The sequence below is a fragment of the Eriocheir sinensis genome, chromosome 40 (genome assembly GCF_024679095.1).
Source record: "Eriocheir sinensis breed Jianghai 21 chromosome 40, ASM2467909v1, whole genome shotgun sequence".
NCBI lineage: Eukaryota > Metazoa > Arthropoda > Malacostraca > Decapoda > Varunidae > Eriocheir > Eriocheir sinensis.
The window spans coordinates 6,686,220-6,706,388 of record NC_066548.1 but is presented as its reverse complement, the minus strand read 5'-3'; the positions used below and the strand labels follow the sequence as shown (position 1 = coordinate 6,706,388).

Sequence of the window (20,169 nt, the reverse complement as noted above, 5' to 3'; positions counted from 1 at the left end):
GAATAAAGCACTTTTGAATCAGGTCTGACAAGAATCAACAGGACTAATTCAAGTAACTCATCCGCCACAGCGGCCGCGATATCTCGGTATACATGAGGCCACTGAACTACCCGTCATTATGTTAACCAGCCTCCCACGCGAGGGTCTTCATATATCCATTACATGATAATCGCCTCTAACTGAAACCCGCGGGAACGAACAATTATGCGCCGGCCGTGCCACGTGATTTCAACCGCTGGAATAGTAATGAGAGGAACAAACCGCTGCATCGAAATAAGTTAGTCCGACAATTTACGACGCAGAGATTACGCTAATAACACATCATTAGCATAATTAATGATGAGAAAAACATCACACACGCTGCAGAATTTGGGGTAATTAAGTGAGTGAAAGAATCATGTTTTCATAATAGTGTCTCGCATAATGTTACCTTGAATCTTTATCTCCTGGTGGGTTAGTGGGTTAACAAGCCATGCACGCTGTGAACGGATGGCTGTGCTTCGGGGCCTGATCGTGCGCGTACTTCACTCAAATTGCGTTAACTCTTCAACCCACTTCCCTTCCCTTCCTCCACTTCTCTCCCCTTCCTCTTAACTTCCTTTCTCTTCCCCTTTTCCCTCCTCCTCCTTTCTCCTTCCTCCCTCCCTCCCCTTCTCTTTTCTTCCCTCTTCTCTTGCGTTAACCCTCCAACTCCTTCTCTTCCTTCCCTTCCTCCACTTCTCTCCCCTTCCTCTTAACTTCCCTTCTCTTCCCCTTTTCCCTTCTCCTTTCTCCTTCCTCCCTCCCTCCCCTTCTCTTTTCTTCCCTCTTCTCTTGCGACTCTCCAACCCCTTCTCTTCCTTCCCTTCCTTCACTTCTCTCCCCTTCCTTTTAACTTCCCTTCTCTTCCCCTTTTCCCTCCTCCTCCTTTCTCCTTCCTCACTCCCTCCTCTTCTCTTTTCTTCCCTCTTCTCTTGCGTTAACCCTCCAACTCCTTCTCTTCCTTCCCTTCCTTCACTTCTCTCCCCTTCCTTTTAACTTCCCTTCTCTTCCCCTTTTCCCTCCCTCCCCTTCTCTTTCACCTCCTCCCCTTTACCCCTTCCTTTATTCCCTTCACTTTCCTTTCCTTCCCTCCCCCTTTTCCTCACTCTTCTTTTCCTCCTCTAACGTTCCCCTTCTCTTCACTCTTCTCCTCTTTCTCCCTCCTTTCCCCCTATTCCTCCCAGGTGCACCTCACGTCACCCTACACTTCACTTCCCTTTCCTTCTCTCCTTCTGCTGCGTTCAGGTGAGATGTACTGACGAAGGCCACAGCGCGTTCGAGTTCCAGTATAGTTAATTGCTGAGCTTGTTTAACATCGCCCAGTAGTTCAGTTCATCGATGCGTTCCTCATTCACCTTTTGCGCAACGAACTAACCCCCGGCCACCCCACTTACACACACACACCAAACGTCATACACGTGAACACCTGCGGCTCTGTTCATTAGGCTTTCATGAGTGGTCAATGAGCACACCTGTTTGCTGCCTTTAATTGGCCAAAGAGGAGTGTGCCCACGCAAGAGTCGGACGTCACGCCAGGAGTCCAGCCGTGAAGGGAACCGCGGGCAGTGAGTAGGTGGCGGTGCTGGTAGGATTGGAGATACACGTGAGATTCTTCTTTTTTTATTATTATTTTTTTGCCCTATGATGCTATGGTATTGTTCTCGCCTCGGACGGTGTAAGGCTGTACATACCAAGGTCCAGAGAAGAACTTATTGTAATGGAAATTCTCGAGACCTTGGTATATACACGGTGATTGTCGGTGATACGTGTTGGGTGTTTCCAGTGTGGCGATCATCATCTGCCCTGACCCCCTCCCTCCCTTCGTGCCTTTCCCTCCCTGGTTATGTACAAACAGGTTGCCACGAGAGTGATACTGAAAGGACCGACTTCTGAAGAGTTCGTGAGGAAGTGATTCAACTGGTGGAGACGTATTCAAATTCTGTTTTATGGTCTACGTGTATACACTTAATATGCATTACATGTGAAGGTTGTGTGAAGAGGGAAGTGTTCAGAGCAAAGGTGTCGCACATTCATATATGGTAATTTTTTTGAATAAATTAGTGTTTTGGTGGTAAAAGAAAAAAAAATATATGTTCTGCCATACGCACCTCCCCCCCTCCTCCCACACACACATGCCACAGGTATAAGACTGTAGTCAGATCAATCTGTTATACACTCTATGAAAAATATATCATGTGAACTTTAGTTGCTCATATGTCACAGTCAACACAGAGCCCCCGAGTCAAAGAACTAAGGGCGGTATTGTCAGACGCTTCCACCCTTCACATCAACTATTTTCAAAGGCCAAACAGGAGATCAGTCGGTCCTTATGAGCGATATTTTAGATTCATGATACAGATGAAGGGTCAGACTACCAACAGGATCATCAAAATACTCCTGGAAATGCCCACAACGTCTATACGAAAGCCTTGTCAAATATGTGTGTCTGGGCGTGGAATTTTTTTAGAATATGACCCTAACATCCACCAGACTGAGCAGAAAAGGAGCTGTGGGGGATCAGCACTGCCTGGGCTATAGAGGTTATGTGTGGTTCCATGGCCTAACCAGCCGATGCGCACGACAGCAGAGCCCCGACCTTACCTTCATCCACACAAACAAGGACGTCTTTTTTACTGACATTCACCCAGGCCGTAATGACACCCAAGACACTCATTAGATGAAGCCTCGCCGGGAAAGAGGGGGATGGGGGGGCGTCCAAATGGGTGTGTGGAGGGGGGGGGTGAGGTAGATTTAAGGGAAGCGTGGGTGATGTCATCTGCCACAATGGACCGGTTTCCTCTCAACAAAATTATAAGGGCTATCACCTTAAACATTTTAGCGCCTAAGCACTCATCTTACCAAGAGAAGGGAGGGAAGAAAATGGAAACGGGAAGGGTATGGGGTGAGGGTGAGATAAGGGAAGAGAAGAGAGGAGAGTGAAGTATAGTGAGTTGAAGAGAAGGAGAGGGAAGGTAAAGGTGAAGAGAAGTGACGTGAAGAGGAAGGGGAGAGAAATAAAGGGAGGGATGGGAGAGATTTGATTTAAGGGTGAAATCAAATTGTGTAAAGTACTTTTGAATCAGGAATTGTGTCTGACAACGCTTCTCTATCATTAACCTGAAAACAAACAGTAATGAGAAAGCTATTTATCTCATTTCTGGCCTATCGGAAAAGTTGATGAGAGGCGGAATCGTTTGAAAATACCCATCTTCGTATTATTATGTAAGTGAGGTAACTTTAGAATAAATATCATTGTAGTAACGGTGGTGTCATTTAAAGCGCATTACAGTTTGAACAAGTGCATGACGAAGTAGCCGAGACCGCTGTGCTGAACATGCTGCAGCAGATTGTGACGTCATAAGCTGTGTGGCTCGCAGCAAACGACGCTTACCGCTGCTGGTGAAGTCAGAAACGTGCACAGCGGGTGTATGGAAGGACGTCAACCAGTGAATGACTATAATAGGGAACTCATAATTTTCTCTTATCTGTTACAACCAACGTTAGACTAATGGAACTATAATTACGTGGTGTTTTTGTCACCTTCTTAAAGCACGTGTACAGCGGGTGTGTGGATGGAAGTCAACCAGTGAATGACTAGAATAGGGAACTCATAATTTTCTCTTATCTATTACCACCGACGTTAGACTAATTGAGCTATAATTACACGGTATTTTTGTCACCTAAAAACACGTGTACAGCGGGTGTATGGAAGGAAGTCAATCAGTGAATGACTATAATCGGGAACTCATAATTTTCTCTTATCTATTACCACCGACGTTTTTTTTTTTTTTTTTTTTTTTTTACAGCAAAGGAGACAGTTCAAGGGCACACAAAAAGCAAACATTAATAAAAAAAAAGCCCGCTACTCACTGCTCCTAAAAAGATTCCAAAGAGGTGGCCGAAAGATAGGTTAGACTAATGGAACTATAATTACGTGGTATTTTTCTCACCTTCCTTAAACAGTAGACTATGCTGATCCGCTTGGACATATCTATTAAATAACGATAAAACAACGAAATATATGGCTTTTTGTCCCTTAAAGCAGTTCAGGATATATATTTTTTGGCCCTGGTCTTTTTTTTTCAAGCGATGTGAGCACGCTAAAAAAATACTGATAGTTAATTCAATGCCGGGTAGGAAATGCACGGGGTTTTAAAAGTTAATAATGCCATCGTTAAATTTGTTGGTAGTTGTAGTCGGGCTGGTATTGAATGTGGAGGAAAATAAATAAAATCATAATGTGTGTGTGTGTGTGTGTGTGTGTGTGTGTGTGTGTGTGTCGTTCGCTGACGATTTGTTTTTTCTTTGGGCACTTACAAAACAATACTAAAACATGTAAAATGACTTCGAAAAAAATATCATTAACCTATAGACATTAGTAATAGTACGATTAAAAATTCCGAGAACGAGCCTACAACAGTGTGTCAAAAAAAAACCAGTAGAAAATCGACACCCATGCTCCCGTAAAAAATGAGCTTCATAAGGTAGACTACAGTAAAAAGGCGTATATCCGTTCTTTTTCTCTCTCTTGTTTGCTGTGAAGGGTACCGTCACGAATATGTCAGAGTATTGCCAGTGCATGGCGATAATGCTTTAATCTTACCTCGTGTCTAGAGGATGTGGCGCCTGCGAGTGACCCGCGAGGTGCTGGCCGTGGTGGCGGTGGCGGAGGCGCTGGTACTGGCGGTGACGGTGCGGCAGCTAGCGACTCTCGAGGCCCGCTGCGAGGACACCCTTCGACACCCACTGGAGGACAGACCGAAGCGTGAGTGTTGGAACTGAGGATGATTATTACTACGATTACTACTGCTGCGGCTGCTAAAACAATAACCATTACTGCTACTACTACTATTCTATTAAATGACAATAACAAAAATATCAATAATAATAATAATAATAATAATAATAATAATAGCAGACTCGAGCACCTAGCGCCTACAGGAATGCCACCACTACAACAATGCAGAAAACAGACAACACAAACAATTACCGATACTTCTTTACTCCCAGTAGCTTATAATTTTTTTAAGGTAAACACAAACAAAAGATGCGCAATTAGCGGTAGACACTAACGAGCCAGGAAAACAAACTTGATATCCAAGTATAGCAATTTCCTGCATGTGATTTTTTTTTTAAGTGAAAATTTTAGTTTAAATGAAAAAGTAAACTTTATCAGTTTATTTTACTTTCTTTCTAACAAATGGAATGTAGAACATGTCAATACAAAGAGCACCTTTAGACATTGAGTAATAACATTGTATAATCACACTCTGTACTGCCTGGGGGTTGGGATGGCATGCTCCTCCCTTCTCCTTTTTTGTTTACTTGCAACGATAAACTATCAATCAATCAATCAATCAAAATTTACATATAAATTGTGGATGAAGATTTCCAACAGAAATACAAGTGGCATCCATTTGAATTTCTTTTTCAGTCTACAACTCCAAAATCTGGAGACTTGCGAAAGAGATGTTCTCCATTTTACATCTCCAGCACGAGCCCAATGATATACACTATTAGGAAATTCGAATTTCAGCGTCAGATGCTATTCGCGTTCTGGATCTCGGTGAAAAACATAGGAGCCTGTATTGGAAAACGAAGCTATGAAAGAATTTGGTCATTCGCAAGCCACACTGCGTGAGGCAGGATTCTCATTTTTGGCTGCAATGAAAACAAATAAATTGGCAAATAAATAAATAAAGACGGGAAGTTTGCGACCTGGTCATAACTCAAACCCAACCTCCAACATCCAACCACCATCAGTACAACAGATCCCAACCTATACCGACTTTACACACACACACACACACACACACACACACACACACACACACACACACACATGCACGCACGCACGCATGCACACACGCGCGAGCTTTGATGCACCAAGTTCTTCAACCCCATGAACTAAAATATGCTAGAATTCTTTTTTTCGAAAAATTTTCACGCACCAAGCTGTAAACACACCCACACCACATCCACACCCACACACACACACGTTAAGAAAATCATCAAAGTTTTCATCCTCGTTAATTAAAATATGCTAGAATACTTTTTCGAAAAGATATCACACAGCAGGCTGAAAACATGCCTTCCCGCTATGCTTCTGAAAAAAAATAATAATCTGCACACACACAAACACACACACACAAAAAAAAAAAAAAATCCTCAGCCTCTAGGAGACCACCACACATCCTTCACACTCGTAGTGAACACCCGATCCCTGCTGCAGAGGGAGAGACGGCGGAGGGGGAGGAGTCCTTGGTGTGGCCGCCCCTGTACGTGGTGACCCCCACCTACCGCCGCGCCGCCCAGTTGGCCGACCTGACCCGCCTGGCGCAGACCCTCAGGCTGGTGCCGCGCCTGACCTGGGTGGTGGTCGAGGACGCGAAGGTGAGCCACGAAGAGTTTTTTCCACCCCGGTACCACTCTGGAGCAGGTGTTCTTAAAGGAGTAACTCATCATCGCCGTCAGGTACCAAAACGAATTCATGAGGGTGTACATAAAGAAATCCCGAATAAAAACGATTTAGTATGATATTAATCGGAAGCAGCGACGGGCCAAATTAGTGGCTTTACCGTGTAGCAGCGATGGGCCAAATTTGTGCCATGATATAAACCCCAAAAAATAGATGATACATAATCTGATCACAAATGCTTCGATATATATTATGAAATGGTTTGTGTGAGGGGTGATTTTTTTCTCATTTTTTCTCGCTTGGAGGGACCATTAAGAAACATGATCCCTGCTGATACCGGGTCAAAGTACTTAGTAAAAAGCTGATACTGAGGAAGGATTGCCAGGTTGTTAAACTTAAAATTACACCAGGGCAGAAAGAACCATCTGATTACTATTTATATTATCATTATTATCATTTTAACTATTATCATTAGTATTATTTATTTTAATATTAGAAACAATGGTAATAATAATAACAATACTTTTATAATAATAAGTTTATCACTATCACTCATTTTCGTAAGCATAATCATCGTCATTATCATTGTCATTATTGCCACATTCTCTTCCTTGGTCATCAACTTCTCCTTTCTCCTTTTTTTCTTTCTTCCTCCTTCCTTTCTTTCTCTTCCGTTATTCTCCTCCTCGCTCCTTAACTTATCCCTTCTCCTCTTCTTCATTCTTTCCTTCTCTCGCCTTCCCTTCCTTCTCACATATTCTCTTCCTCACTCTCTCTAACTTATCTTCTTTTCTCCATTATTTCCTCTTTGATTCCTTTCTATACCCCAAATTATCTTCCTTGCTCCTTAACTTTTTTCTAGTCTCTTTTTCTCCATTCTTCCCTCCTTTCTTCCTTCCTCCCTTCCTTCCTTCCCTTCCCTTATTCATTCTTTCCTTCCTCTCTCCCTCCTTACCTTACCTTCTCCCTTTCTCTCACCTTTCCTTCATCTTTCGCTTCCTTCCTCCCTACCTTTCTCCTTCCCGCCCTCTGTTACCTTCTTTCTCATTCCATTCATCAATCCTTCCATTCCTCCCTTCCTTTAGTCCCTCCCTTCCTCCGTCTTTCCCTTTCGCCTTCACTCCCTCCTTTCCTTCCTTCCATTCTCCCTCCATCCCTCCCTTCCATCCATTCTTCAGTACCTACAACCCTCCATTTTACGTTATTTCTTTTATTCCTCTATTTTCCTTTCTCTTTTCCTTTCCTCTTCCATCTCTTCTTCTCTCAACATCTTTTCCTACCTTTCTACCTTCCTTCATGTTCCTATTCTGTCTTTTTCCTTCTTCTATTTATTTCTTCCTTCTTCTGTGCCTACCTTCCCCGGCCTTCAATTCCTTCCTTCCTTCCTTCCTTCCTCCAGCATGTAGCGGCCCATTCTACAGAGTCATCACCATAAAGGATTTCTCTCTCTCTCTCTCTCTCTCTCTCTCTCTCTCTCTCTCTCTCTCTCTCTCTCTCTCTCTCTCTCTCTCTCTCTCTCTCTCTCTCTCTCTCTCTCTCTCTCTCTCTCTCTCTCTCTCTCTCTCTCTCTCTCTCTCTCTCTCTCTCTCTCTCTCTCTGATGAAAAAAAAAACATCACATCACTTTATTCCGAGCATCACCTCCTCCTCCTCCTCCTCCTCCTCCTCGCCACCTGAAGGGACAAATATGAACGCCTGAAGTCTTCCCTTGAGGCGCCTTATGAAGTGTTGTGCGCCGCGGTTCAGCATTCCCCGTCGGCCCTGTGAACAACGGGAACCCAAGCTGCCGCGGGCCATACACACGTAGACCAAGGGGATATCAAGACACGTACATGTATTCATACCTATACGACGATCATGTATGTTTATAGAGACATGCTCGCGGGGACACACAAATATACATTCATACATACTTATACACAACGAGAATGCCTCCCCCTCCTCAAGGTCATACATACATACATACGTAGATACATATACATAGTTCATGGTTTTTTTTCTTCCTCTTGTTTTTTCTGCTTTTCTTCGTTTTCTTTTTTGGTGTGCACACATCCTAAGGCAATAATAATCGGGCTGCTCACATGTCACCTGTGCAATCGCATCTAATTTATGTGCATCAACTCAGGTGCTCGCCGCCAGGTGTCTCGCTTGTCCCGGTGAGCCATGAGGAAACACCCGCGCGCATGATGAGGTGTTAATATCCCTCTTGAATCCCAAGAAAAGCGAAGGTTGCGAAAAGACCTGATCGAAGTTTATAAATGGATGAAGGGCTTTAATAAAGGGGATGTCAATACGGTTTTGGTTGTTAAAGAACCAGGTAGAACACGTACCAATGGATTTCAGTTAGATAAATTCAGACTCAACAAAGACATAGGCAAGAATTAGTTTACCAATAGAGTGGTGGATGAATGGAATAGACTTGGCAGTCATGTTGTGGATAAATTCATGGATAGTGAGGCAAGGTGGGGCTAGGATTACAGGGGCTGCCTTGTATAGGCCGACTAGCCTCTTGCAGACTTCTTACGTTCTTATGTTCTTATGTAATAATCGACATAAAGAAACTCAAAGCAGCAAAAGTAACCCAAAAGCACACAATGAAGGCCTTGAGTACTGAGGCAGGCACGCACACAGAGCCGCATCGAAGCAGATTTCTGAAACCCCGCTTGAGGCATCCGTAGAGCCATGTATTAATCTTCAGGGACACCTCGCCACTTCTCTGGAGGGGACGAGGCACCACGGGTCTATATATAAATACCAGGGAGGACTCGCCAATGAAGAGGATGGAATGGAAGGAAAGGAGAAACAAAATGATTATTGAACCATCACGTGAGAAAAAAAGACCGACAGAAATAAAAAATTAAAAAATATGACCGATTCATTCATTAATAGAGAAAAAAAAGACAGAAAATAGGGAGAGTAAGAATAAAATAAAATAAGAGAGAAATAAAGAAAACTGAAGGAAAAAAAACGACGACGAAAACGAAGAAAAAACAAAACAAGACTAAAAAAAAAAAAGATATTCACCAGCAAACGACGAAAAAAACAAAACATAAAAATCAAATGTACGTTCTTATGCTCTTATTTAACATCAACTCATTCTTTCCTGCAGTATTTTCTTTATGTAGTATTTCGTAGCCGGTGTTGTCTATATCTATTTCTATGTATATTTCTCTATCTTATCTTTAGTTATAAGGGAAAGCAAGCAGGCCAGGACAGACTACCCCAAAAGTTTCTCCCTGTCAACACCGCCTCCCCACCTCCTACCAGAGACACCACCTTCCCGAGACCTCGTCAGGGGGATAAATAACCAACAGGCTTCAGCTTTCACGAGGCGGCGAGATCCTGTATGACCCGGCTTTAATACATGAATCTCTTCCTGCTCCTTCTGATACTCCTCTTCTTCCTCTTCTACTTTTTCTACTACTTCTCTTTTTACTATTTCTCCTCCTGCTTCTCCTCCTTCTACTCCTCTTCTTCGTCTCCTACTTCTACCACTTTTCCTACTGAAACTTCTATTTCTACTACCTATGGCTATGTGCCGAGCCTATGGAAAGTAGCTAATGTGACGCCGATTTTTAAAAAGGGGGACAGGTCAGTTGCTTCAAACTATCGCCCAATTAGCTTAACATCGGTTATAGGCAAGATGCTGGAGTCCATAATAGCCAGGAACATTCGGGAGCATTTAGAGAAACATAGCTTAATTCACGACTCGCAGCATGGGTTCACAAAAGGTAGGTCATGCCTCACCAATCTCTTGTCCTTCTACAATAAAGTATTTGAGGCGGTTGACAGAGATGAAAATTATGATGTAATCTATCTTGATTTTAGTAAAGCGTTTGACAAAGTTCCTCACCAACGACTGTTGCTTAAATTACAGGCTCACGGAGTAGAGGGTAAAGTTTTGAACTGGGTCAAGGCGTGGCTTAGCAATAGGAAGCAAAGAGTGCAAATCAATGGTAAAAGATCTGACTGGGGATGTGTTACGAGTGGGGTCCCACAAGGTTCGGTATTAGGTCCACTTTTGTTTATTATTTATATCAATGACTTAGATACAGGAATTAGTAGTGATGTTAGTAAATTTGCAGATGATACCAAGATCGGTAGAGTAATTGAGTCGGATCAGGACGCTAGTATTCTCCAAGGTGAACTCAACAGATTGTATGACTGGGCGGATAAATGGCAGATGGAGTTCAATGTAGGGAAGTGCAGTATTCTGAGTGTAGGTAGGAACAACCCCTCACATAACTATTGCTTAAATGACACTCTCATAAGCAGGTCTGGGTGCGAGAGGGATTTAGGGGTCTTAGTGACCTCTGATCTCCGTCCAAGGGCACAATGCATTCAAGCTAGAAATCGAGCTAATAGGGTACTGGGATTTATTTCAAGGAGCGTAAGCAACAGAAGCCCCGAAGTCTTCCTCAAACTATATTTAGCATTTGTTAGACCTCATCTTGACTATGCGGTTCAGTTCTGGTCACCTTACTATAGAATGGATATCAAAATGTTAGAATCGGTGCAAAGGAGGAAAGACTCAAACAGTTAAACTTGCATTCTCTAGAAAGGCGAAGGGTGCGTGGAGACATGATCGAGGTTTATAAATGGATGAAGGGCTTTAATAAGGGAGACATTCATAAGGTTTTGTTGGTAAGAGAACCGGGTAGGACACGAAGTAATGGGTTTAAACTGGATAAATTCAGATTCAACAGGGACATAGGCAAAAATTGGTTTACTAACAGGGTGGTGGATGAGTGGAATAGGCTTAGCAGTCATGTGGTGAGTGCCAATACAATTGTCACATTCAAAAATAGACTAGATAAATTCATGGACAGCGATATTAGGTGGGGTTAGATACACGGGAGCTTAGGGTCAAAGGAGCTGCCTTGTACAGGCCTACCGGCCTCTTGTAGACTCCTGCGTTCTTATGTTCTTATGTACCTTTACTTCTTCTCCTATTTCTCCTCCTCCTCCTTCTCCTCCTTTTAATTCTCTTCTTCTTCGTCTTCTTCTACTTCTCCTTCTTCTCCTTCTCCTACTTCTCTTTTCCGTCTCCGTCTACTGCTACTTCTCCTATTTCTTGCCCTACTCCTTCTCCTCCTCCTCCTACTTCTCCTTTTCTTCATTCATCCCCTTCTACTTCTTCCGCGTTTTCCGGCGTCGTGGTGGCGGTTGCGTTAGGACGGCGGCGGCGCGAGCGATCGACGGCGGAATGTGCAATGAAGTACCAGAGGGCGTCTCCTGCATGTTCATGACGGTTGGAACGGGCGCCCGGCCAGCTCTCCTTTCCCTCCTTCCTTCCTCGCCTCTTCACCCATCGGTTAGGCTACTCTTCTTTCTCTTCATCTGCTTCTTGTTCTTGTTTGTTATTTTTCCTCTTGTTCTTCTTGTTCGGGTTTTTGTTGTTGTTGTTCTTGTTCTCCTTTCGCCTTTTTCCTCTTCTCTTCCCCCATCGGCTTCATTTTTCTTCTTCTTCTTCTTCTCTCTTTTCTCTTTTCTTAGTTTCTTTTTCCTTTCATTTATTTTCCTTTCATTTCCCTTCCGTTTCCTTCTCTTCCTTTCCCTTCCCTTCCCTTTCCTTTCATTCCCTTGTCCTCCCTTCCCTTCCTTTCCCTTCTCTTCCCTTCTTTTCTTTCTTCTTTTCTTTATCTAATTCTTCTCTCTTCTCTTCTATTTTATTCTCATCTCTTGTCTTCTCTTCTCTCCCTCACCCTCTCCCCCCCCACCTCACCCCATCCCACAAGAGACCGTCACTTAATAATTGATCGAACACGCCCCGGGGTTCCAACGCACATTAAGGAGATATACGGAGCCCCTCGCCCGACACCAAACACCCACTTCGAGTCGCCGGTGACCCTCGTTAATAGGGTAATGAGGCGGCCTGAGTCTCGGGGCGTAGCGCGGGAGGCCTACCGGTGACTCGCATACAAAGACCGGTGAATGACATGTATGGTAGTGGTCAGCGAGAGAGAGAGAGAGAGAGAGAGAGAGAGAGAGAGAGAGAGAGAGAGAGAGAGAGATGCAGACAGACAAACAGACAGAGTTGTACTATTATAGACAGTAATGCAAATATGAATTAATGAAAAATATATCCGTAGGCTCTAAAGATGTCAAGACGTAGCCTACTGATACATTCTGAGAGCGAGAATATTACACACAAGAGTAACTTCCTTTTTTGCACATTTTCCATGCCAAAAAAAAATGCGTCTCCATCAAAGGGATACAAAACGGTCTAACTGGTAAATATCATATCAGCGCAAACCTTCAGAATGCATACACGGGTAACATGCAGGTGGGCGAGTACCAATTAATAGTGCGTTGGTTGAAGGGGCAAAGGTTCTGGCACGATCTAACAAGACTGTTGCCGGCAGGAAAGGAGCGAGGTGGTGGCTGAACTTCTGGAGCGGACGGGTCTGGACTACGCCCACTTGGCAGCCCCCACGCCGGACGAGTACAAGGAAAGGACAATGTTGGGCCGAGGCGTCTTCAACAGGTAGGAGGGACGCTAAGGAAGACATGGCAAAGACAAGTAGATTGGGGGGGAAACATAGACAACAAAAATGACAAATAGAGAGGGGGAAAAGTAGACAACAAAAATGACAAGTAGAGGGAGGGGGCAATGAGCACGGCAAGACGAAAGGAGAAGAGGAAAGACGAATGGAGAGGAGAAGACTTAGATTGACTATAGTGACTGAGGCAGATATATTATTGACGATGCTTGTAAATCTTGCCTTTGGAGCACCATCTTCAGGTGGTGAACTGACTTGCGCCTCGTAGGGCAGAGATAGAGATGTGTAACCATCTATAAAGGATTATTAGTCGCTGTTAGATGAAGAAAGTTCCCGCACCACAATGCCATTACCCAACAATCTGAGGTACTGGCTGGTCCTCTCCCAATATGACCAGAAGTTTCAGTCGATCGCCCTAGTATCAGGCAACGAGGGAGTACCTGGCTATGGTGGCGATCAGGGCCGTTTCGAAGCAAGAAGTGCAAAGAGTCTTCGGGATAATGGACCAGGCCACCAGTGATTGCTGAACCTTGACACACACAGACTTAGAAAACGAGTTTTGTTAGTACTCATGGAGGAGCTGTACTAGAAAGTAAATTGGAATGTTGTTGGACTCAGGAAGGTGAGGAGGCTTGGTGAATAACAAAAAATGCTTAAAGATTTCACTGGAGAGGCAAACCGGACGGTAGAAAGTGCGGGGCATCCATAACATCTAAATCAAACGAAAGAGACAAACTGAAGATAATTGATTTTAAGTGTATGTTCCAACATCGACGAGAATGTTATTAAGTTTCAAGAAGCTGCACACAATCATGAACAGATAGCTGGAAAAAAACTCGTCAGAGAAGCAATGGTTGGTAATCATGGCATGGATTCAGCTAATATCCACTTGCAACAGGCAGGAACAAGAGATGTGCGGATAAGAACCACTTAATACATAAACATCCGAGCACACTACACGCCGACAGGCATTAGCTGCTCATGATGGTCCGTGATGGAAGAGAATGCCGAGAGAAGTTGAGCCGCAGGTGAGCATGTGAACGAGAATTACGGACACACATGAATACCAACAAGCAGGCAGACATGACATATAAGTATAGCAACAAGACTAGAGGTGCATGAGCGTTTCAGGCAGTAGGGGCGACAGGGGAGCATGCCAACGAGCAGGGACAGCAGGTGTGCACGACAGGCAGGCGATAAACGAGCACAAAGTAGACGAATGACGAGCGCAGGGCATGGGAGGCGGCGCATAACCTGTCCCTCTGTGCCAGACGCGAGGGACTGCGGTGGGTGAGGCAGCACGCGCACGACGGCGTTCTCTACTTCGCCGACGATGACAACGCCTACGACGTGCGAATCTTCCTACAGGTACGACTCCCTTCCCACCCACCCCCCTCCCCACTCTTTCCTTCTCCACCCTCCCTCAGCTGACTACCATTCCTAACCATTCCAGGAACGAGCAGACTGGAGACGGTGTGCGGAATTCTGCCTTCCATGTCCTAAAATAAACAAACTAACGAAAATGTATTTACTTGATAATTCAATACTTACACGGTAGTTTATTTCAGGCTCAAACATCAGTATTTGGTCACTGCCATGCAATGTACTGCCGAAACAAAATAAGTGAGTGCAAAATCGATGGTGCATGTATAGGAATGCTTTAGTTGAGAAATTACCTTCAAAAACAGTTGCTGAGAATATAATTAATATACATATGGAGAGAGAGAGAGAGAGAGAGAGAGAGAGAGAGAGAGAGAGAGAGAGAGAGAGAGAGACAGACAGACAAACAGACATAGACAGACAGACAAACAAGGGGGCTGGTGTTCCCCTGCCCTGGACCTCCCATTGGCTTAGTGACGCGACGTGTCAGTAACATTAGGCGTGTGAACCGACCGTCGGATCACCAGGATTTCCTTTTTTTTTTTTTTTTTTTTGTTTGGAAGTACTCACAGTGGATTAAGTAATAAATATTCACGCAGACCTACGTGTGTATGTGTGTGTGTGTGGGGGGTGGGGGGGGGGGGGGAATAAGTGTTTGTGCGTGCGCGTGTGCGTGTGCGCTTGCGTGTGTATGCCGTCATTAGAGCGAGTCCCAAAATCATTGAAGGACAAAGTCTTTGTCATTCCTTCTCACACGCTAAACAAATATGGCAGCAGAGAGGGAGGTGCAGCCTTCCAAGATGGAGCTAGGGAGTGCATGTTGTCCCGCGAGAATAAGAATTATATCGATGCTCCCTTGCAGCGAACCTTGAGCCTAGATTTTGCAATTGTTACTTGTTGTTGAAGTTTTGTCATTTAGAATTATGAAGAAAAAAATCCTTTTCAGCAAATTTGTGACTTTAGTGGACTCAATGTTCTCAGATCTGTGACATGCACCACTCTCAAGGAAGTTACTGTGTTTTCTTTAAACTAAGGATTGGTACTAAAAAAAAAGTACGTTCCGTAAACTTGGACGCATTGCAGAATATATATATATATATATATATATATATATATATATATATATATATATATATATATATATATATATATATATATATATATATATATATATATATATATATATATATATATATATATATATATATATATATATATATATATATATATATATATATATATATATATATATATATATATATATATATATATATATATATATATATATATATATATATATATATATATATATATATATATATATATATATATATATATATATATATATATATATATATATATATATATATATATATATATATATATATATATATATATATATATATATATATATATTTTACGAACCATACTCGGTTGCATTATAAACTTGTACCTTCCACGAGCCTTGTGGGCGGCCCCTCCGTCACCTTTACTACGATCAACGTGCAACAAGTGTGTGTACTCAAACAGCTGGTCAGTATTCATGGAATGCGTAGGCAATTCAGAAGCCAAGAGTCAATTTCAACGAGCACTCCCCAGTCACTAGAGAGACAAAATGAATTCGCAAGGGCAATTATCAATGTCATCAATATATTTTGCTTCAAGCCACCCTTTAACGTCCATATCACGAAGCCACAGAATAAAACAGGCAACAAAAGACTGAAGCATTCAAATTCTTGTCTCGTGTCGTAACACCTCAAACTGAGCGAGTCACCGTGGATCGAAGCACTTGGAGTAGGTAAGCCAGTGTAATGACGTTCTCAAGACACCATACTTACGAGTGTACTATACCATCAAAACATGTGTGATCTATTTAACAGGATTCTCGGTGCTCCAAATGAGGATTATATCAATACTCTACTACTGTGCCTAATATTACTTCTAAGGTCCCTTACATCGACGTGTTTGTGTGAGTAACAGAGCGTCAGGTGCTGGGTACGCTCCTTCCATGCATGGCTCTGAGCCGCACGTGTGATGCCCTCAGATTCGGCGGACCCAGCGGGCGTCGGTATTCCCGGTGGGTCTGATCCTGAGGCTGGGCGTGAGCTCCCCCGTAGTGCGCGGCGGCAAAGTGGTGGGTTTCCACGACGCCTTCCAGGTGGGTGAAAATGAAACATAACTAGTGGGTCGGGGAAAAGATGATATATTAGAAGCGAGGTCCTGGGGCGCGGGGGTGGGTGAGGGGTGACGTGGGAGGTGCAGGAAAGCTGGAGAGGGTACAATGAGGGTAGGGAAAGAAGGATGAGGTGCACGGTGTAAGGTAAAGGAAAGTGTAAGGAGCACTATGTTTGGGTGGGGGAACAGACAGAGTGCAGTGGGTAGATGACACGGAACTGCAGTGAGGAAGGAGCTGGGGTGAAGAAACAGGGTGCTGGGGTAGATGACACGGACCTGGGGTGAGGGAGAAACTGAGGTGAATGGATAGGGTGCTGGGGTGTAAAAACAGGGACCCGGGGTGAGGGAACAGTCTGCTGGGGTGGGAGAATAGAGTTGAAGGGGTCAAAAATCACTGGAATGGAGGGGGTGGAATGATGGAGTGAGAGAGCGGGGTGCAGGGGTGAGGGGACAAGGTGCTGGGGTGAGGGAACAGTCTGCTAGGGTGGGAGAATAGAGTTGGAGGGGGTGGAATGATGGAGTGAGAGAGCGGGGTGCAGGGGTGAGGGGAAAAGATGCTGGGGTCAGGGAACGGTACAGAAAGGGAGAACAAACTGGTGGGGTGAAAGGGACAGAGTGATGAAATGGAGGTCGGGGTGTTGGAGCATGAAGGACTCTAAGAGAAGGAGAGATAAAGGATGCCAGAGCTCGATCCGACGCTAAGGGACGGCCTGTGTGTATCGGGGCGACCGGGGCGTCATGGCAGCGGAGGGGCCGTGACAGGCATAAGGGCTCGCTGGCGGGGACACTGACCCTCTCCGGCACCGCTATCATGTCCCAGCCTCCCTAACAGTACAATGGGCGGCAGGAGTCAGCGGGTGTTGCTATCCTACAACCAGACGCGAAAAGGCCCGGCCCTGGTGCGTATGGCCGCCACAGTACTGACCTTTATGAATCTCAATGTCCATCTCTCCGGACAGGCGGGGAGGAAGTTCGCCGTGGACATGGCTGGCTTCGCGGTCAACCTACGGGTGGTGCACGCCAACCCCGAGGCCACCATACCTGTGCGGGTCTCCTACCTCGAGGACGGCTTCCTCAGGCAACTCAACCTCGAATTGGATGATCTGGAGCCCCTTGCGTCAGGTTGCACTGAGGTGAGGGAGTTAAAGGCCGTTCATGTGTTACTAGATTCGTACTCTCAGGCGTCTTCCATTCTCACAAACACTGGCCGTTCATGTGTTACTAGATTCGTACTCTCAGGCGTCTTCCATTCTCACAAACACTGGCCGTTCATGTGTTACTAGATTCGTACTCTCAGGCGTCTTTCATTCTCACAAACATTGGCCGTTCATGTGTGTTACTAGACTCGTATTCTCAGGCGTCTTCCATTCTCACAAACACTGGCCGTTCATGTGTGTTACTAGATTCGTACTCTCAGGCGTCTTCCATTCTTACAAACATTTCCAAAAGCCATGGACAAAGATTAGTCGGGTTCTTAGACTCCAAAATTTCTTCCCCTCTTTTTCTCATGAGTGTGTTTGTTTGTGTGTTTTTCTTCCCTTTCAATCTTTTCCTCTAAAGTTCTTTCTTCCTTTTCTTCCTGAGACCCCAAAATTTCTTCCTCACTTTTTTTCATGAGTGTGTTTGTATGAGTCTTTTTCACATTCATGATGCAGAAGTCTTGTCAAACTATAACTAGGCTCATAAAAATACCCATGGAAATGCCCACAACCTCTACGATAGCCTAGTTTAATGTGGGTGTGTAAGCCCTGAAATGTTTAAGAATATGGGCATTACATTACCCACAATTGTCCTAGAACCCACAAGGAAAGGACACGAGAAAACACAGAAAACAATATGGTGCTGGGTGCTGGCATCTCCAGGACACTCAGAGTTTCCTCCCCTGAAGGTGTTAGCATACGAAAGCGTCTGTGAGCTTTGGAGTTATGGCCGCAGGAACACAACAGACCATTGAAGCCGGAGCATAATTTTTTACCATCATTAAATTAGACCCATCCAAAATATGCTCGGCTACCTCAGCGAGTAAATTATTTTAGTTAACTAGTTCCCTGAAGTCTGTTATAAAAATCTTTTCTGTTAGAATTATTTTGCTGCATGTCGCCAGGATTATTTAAAAGAGCGATGGATTCATTATTTTCAATGTCTGATTAAAAAAATAATTTTATCTGTATTGCATGTTGCTAGAGGTGGTTATTTTTACTTTTTTTTTTTTTTTTTTTTGTGTGTGTGTGTGTCGCAAAGTAGCCCCCTCTGTGTCTCCCCTCAGGTGCTGGTGTGGCACACGAAGACCCAGCCGGCGGCCACACCGTCGCTGGAGCACGTGTCTCACGCCGACGCGGACACCAACCTGATCCAGCTGTACCACAACCTGCTCCGCTGACCCTCCGCCCTCTCCTCCCTCCCCTCCTCCCTCCACTTCATCACACTCAACTTCAGCATGCTTGAATCTTATGCAAAGTCCTGCTATTTTATCCTCCACAGCCCACTTCCTAGCATCGATTAGCATGCATGCAAGCAAATGTGTCAGTGTGTGTGCACAGTTCACCATGGTCTGATCACGCGATAGACTAGCGATCGCCAGCCACTATCCTCCCCGAAAGAGGTTGCTCACAAGTGACCGATCTCTGGATACGGCTGAAACCTCACACCCACACACACCCGGAACACAACCCCCGACTGACACCCGGTACCCATTCATAGCTGGGTGTAAAGGGGTACAAATTACAGGACTGTCCATTTGTCTCCACTCCACCCGGGAATCGAACCCGGGACCTCTCGGTTGCGAGGCGAGGGCGCTAACTATCGCACTAAGGAGTTTCATGTGTGTGTGTGTGTGTGTGTGTGTGTGTGTGTGTGTGTGTGTGTGTTGGGTGCTTGTTTTACCTTGTATTACTATATCAAGTAAAATAAAACGTCACCGTCCACATATTTAGTATTTTCCTTAATTGGCCCGGGGCGGCGGTCTGAGGCATCACTTTGCTGCGGGGCACACGGCGCTAACGGGCCAGCAGGACACTCCCCGGCATGGCAGCCAAACATGTGGACGGGACTGGTTGGTATTGTCAGATGCTCCCGCCCCTCACGCCAACTATTTCCAAAGGCCAAAAAGGAGGTTAATCGAGTTCTAATGAGTGTTCTTTTAGGTTCGCGGTACAGAAGGAGGCTCAGACTACCACCAGGGTCATAAAAGTACCCCTGGAAATGCCCCAAACTCCCACGAAAGACTAATAAACTACGTGTTCTTGGGCGCAGAAATGTTTAAAAATATGGCCCTATTGCCCGCCGCCTCCACACCACCGAAACGAATGGCAATGAACGCTACGGAAGACACTTGATAACGTACTATTTCAAGCGATAAGTCGTAAATACACACTCACGGACAAGTAGAGGTACGACTTACAAGGAAAGGGGTGACGGGTACGGGCGCTGCGAGGGGCGGGGAGGCCTAGCGGCTTTGCCTTACGAAACGCCGCGGGTGTGAGGGAACATACATTACACGGAACTCGAGCCCAAGTCGGCAACAAGGTCGAGCCGTTGGACATGGAAGAGTAATGCCGCGGCGACCAGGGAATACTGACATGCTGTTTATCGCGACGGGGCGGGGCGGGGGGGCATGGAGGGCCGGCCGGGGCTTACTGGGGCTGGCTGGCCGGTATGTGCGTTCGTAGCGGCG

At 44.9% G+C, this 20,169-nt stretch overlaps 1 protein-coding gene across 3 annotated transcripts; it reads left to right on the top strand.

Moving 5' to 3' along the window:
- The first annotated feature begins 1,508 nt into the window (after positions 1-1,508).
- Positions 1,509-19,424, top strand: LOC127009284 (galactosylgalactosylxylosylprotein 3-beta-glucuronosyltransferase S-like). Of its 3 annotated transcripts, none has more exons than XM_050882229.1 (8): positions 1,509-1,590; positions 4,636-4,786; positions 6,254-6,414; positions 12,804-12,925; positions 14,213-14,309; positions 16,366-16,479; positions 17,456-17,629; positions 18,763-19,424. In XM_050882229.1, the coding sequence occupies exons 2-8, from the start codon at positions 4,639-4,641 to the stop codon at positions 18,874-18,876; spliced, it is 930 nt and encodes a 309-aa protein (XP_050738186.1). In that variant the 5' UTR covers positions 1,509-1,590; positions 4,636-4,638; the 3' UTR covers positions 18,877-19,424. The 3 variants fall into 3 exon arrangements, with proteins under 3 accessions (XP_050738186.1, XP_050738185.1, XP_050738187.1); XM_050882228.1 differs by having other exon boundaries at positions 1,520-1,586; XM_050882230.1 differs by lacking the exon at positions 17,456-17,629 and having other exon boundaries at positions 1,520-1,586.
- The last annotated feature ends 745 nt before the right edge of the window (positions 19,425-20,169 follow it).

What these genes read in the sequence shown, in the direction of transcription:
- LOC127009284 (XM_050882229.1), top strand. Translation starts at nt 4,639, where the DNA reads ATGTGGCGCCTGCGAGTGACCCGCGAGGTGCTGGCCGTGGTGGCGGTG. An exon ending in TGGTGGTCGAGGACGCGAAG is followed by an intron (nt 6,415 to 12,803) that starts GTGAGCCACGAA and finishes TGTTGCCGGCAG; the next exon opens with GAAAGGAGCGAGGTGGTGGC. An exon ending in GTTTCCACGACGCCTTCCAG is followed by an intron (nt 16,480 to 17,455) that starts GTGGGTGAAAAT and finishes CTCTCCGGACAG; the next exon opens with GCGGGGAGGAAGTTCGCCGT.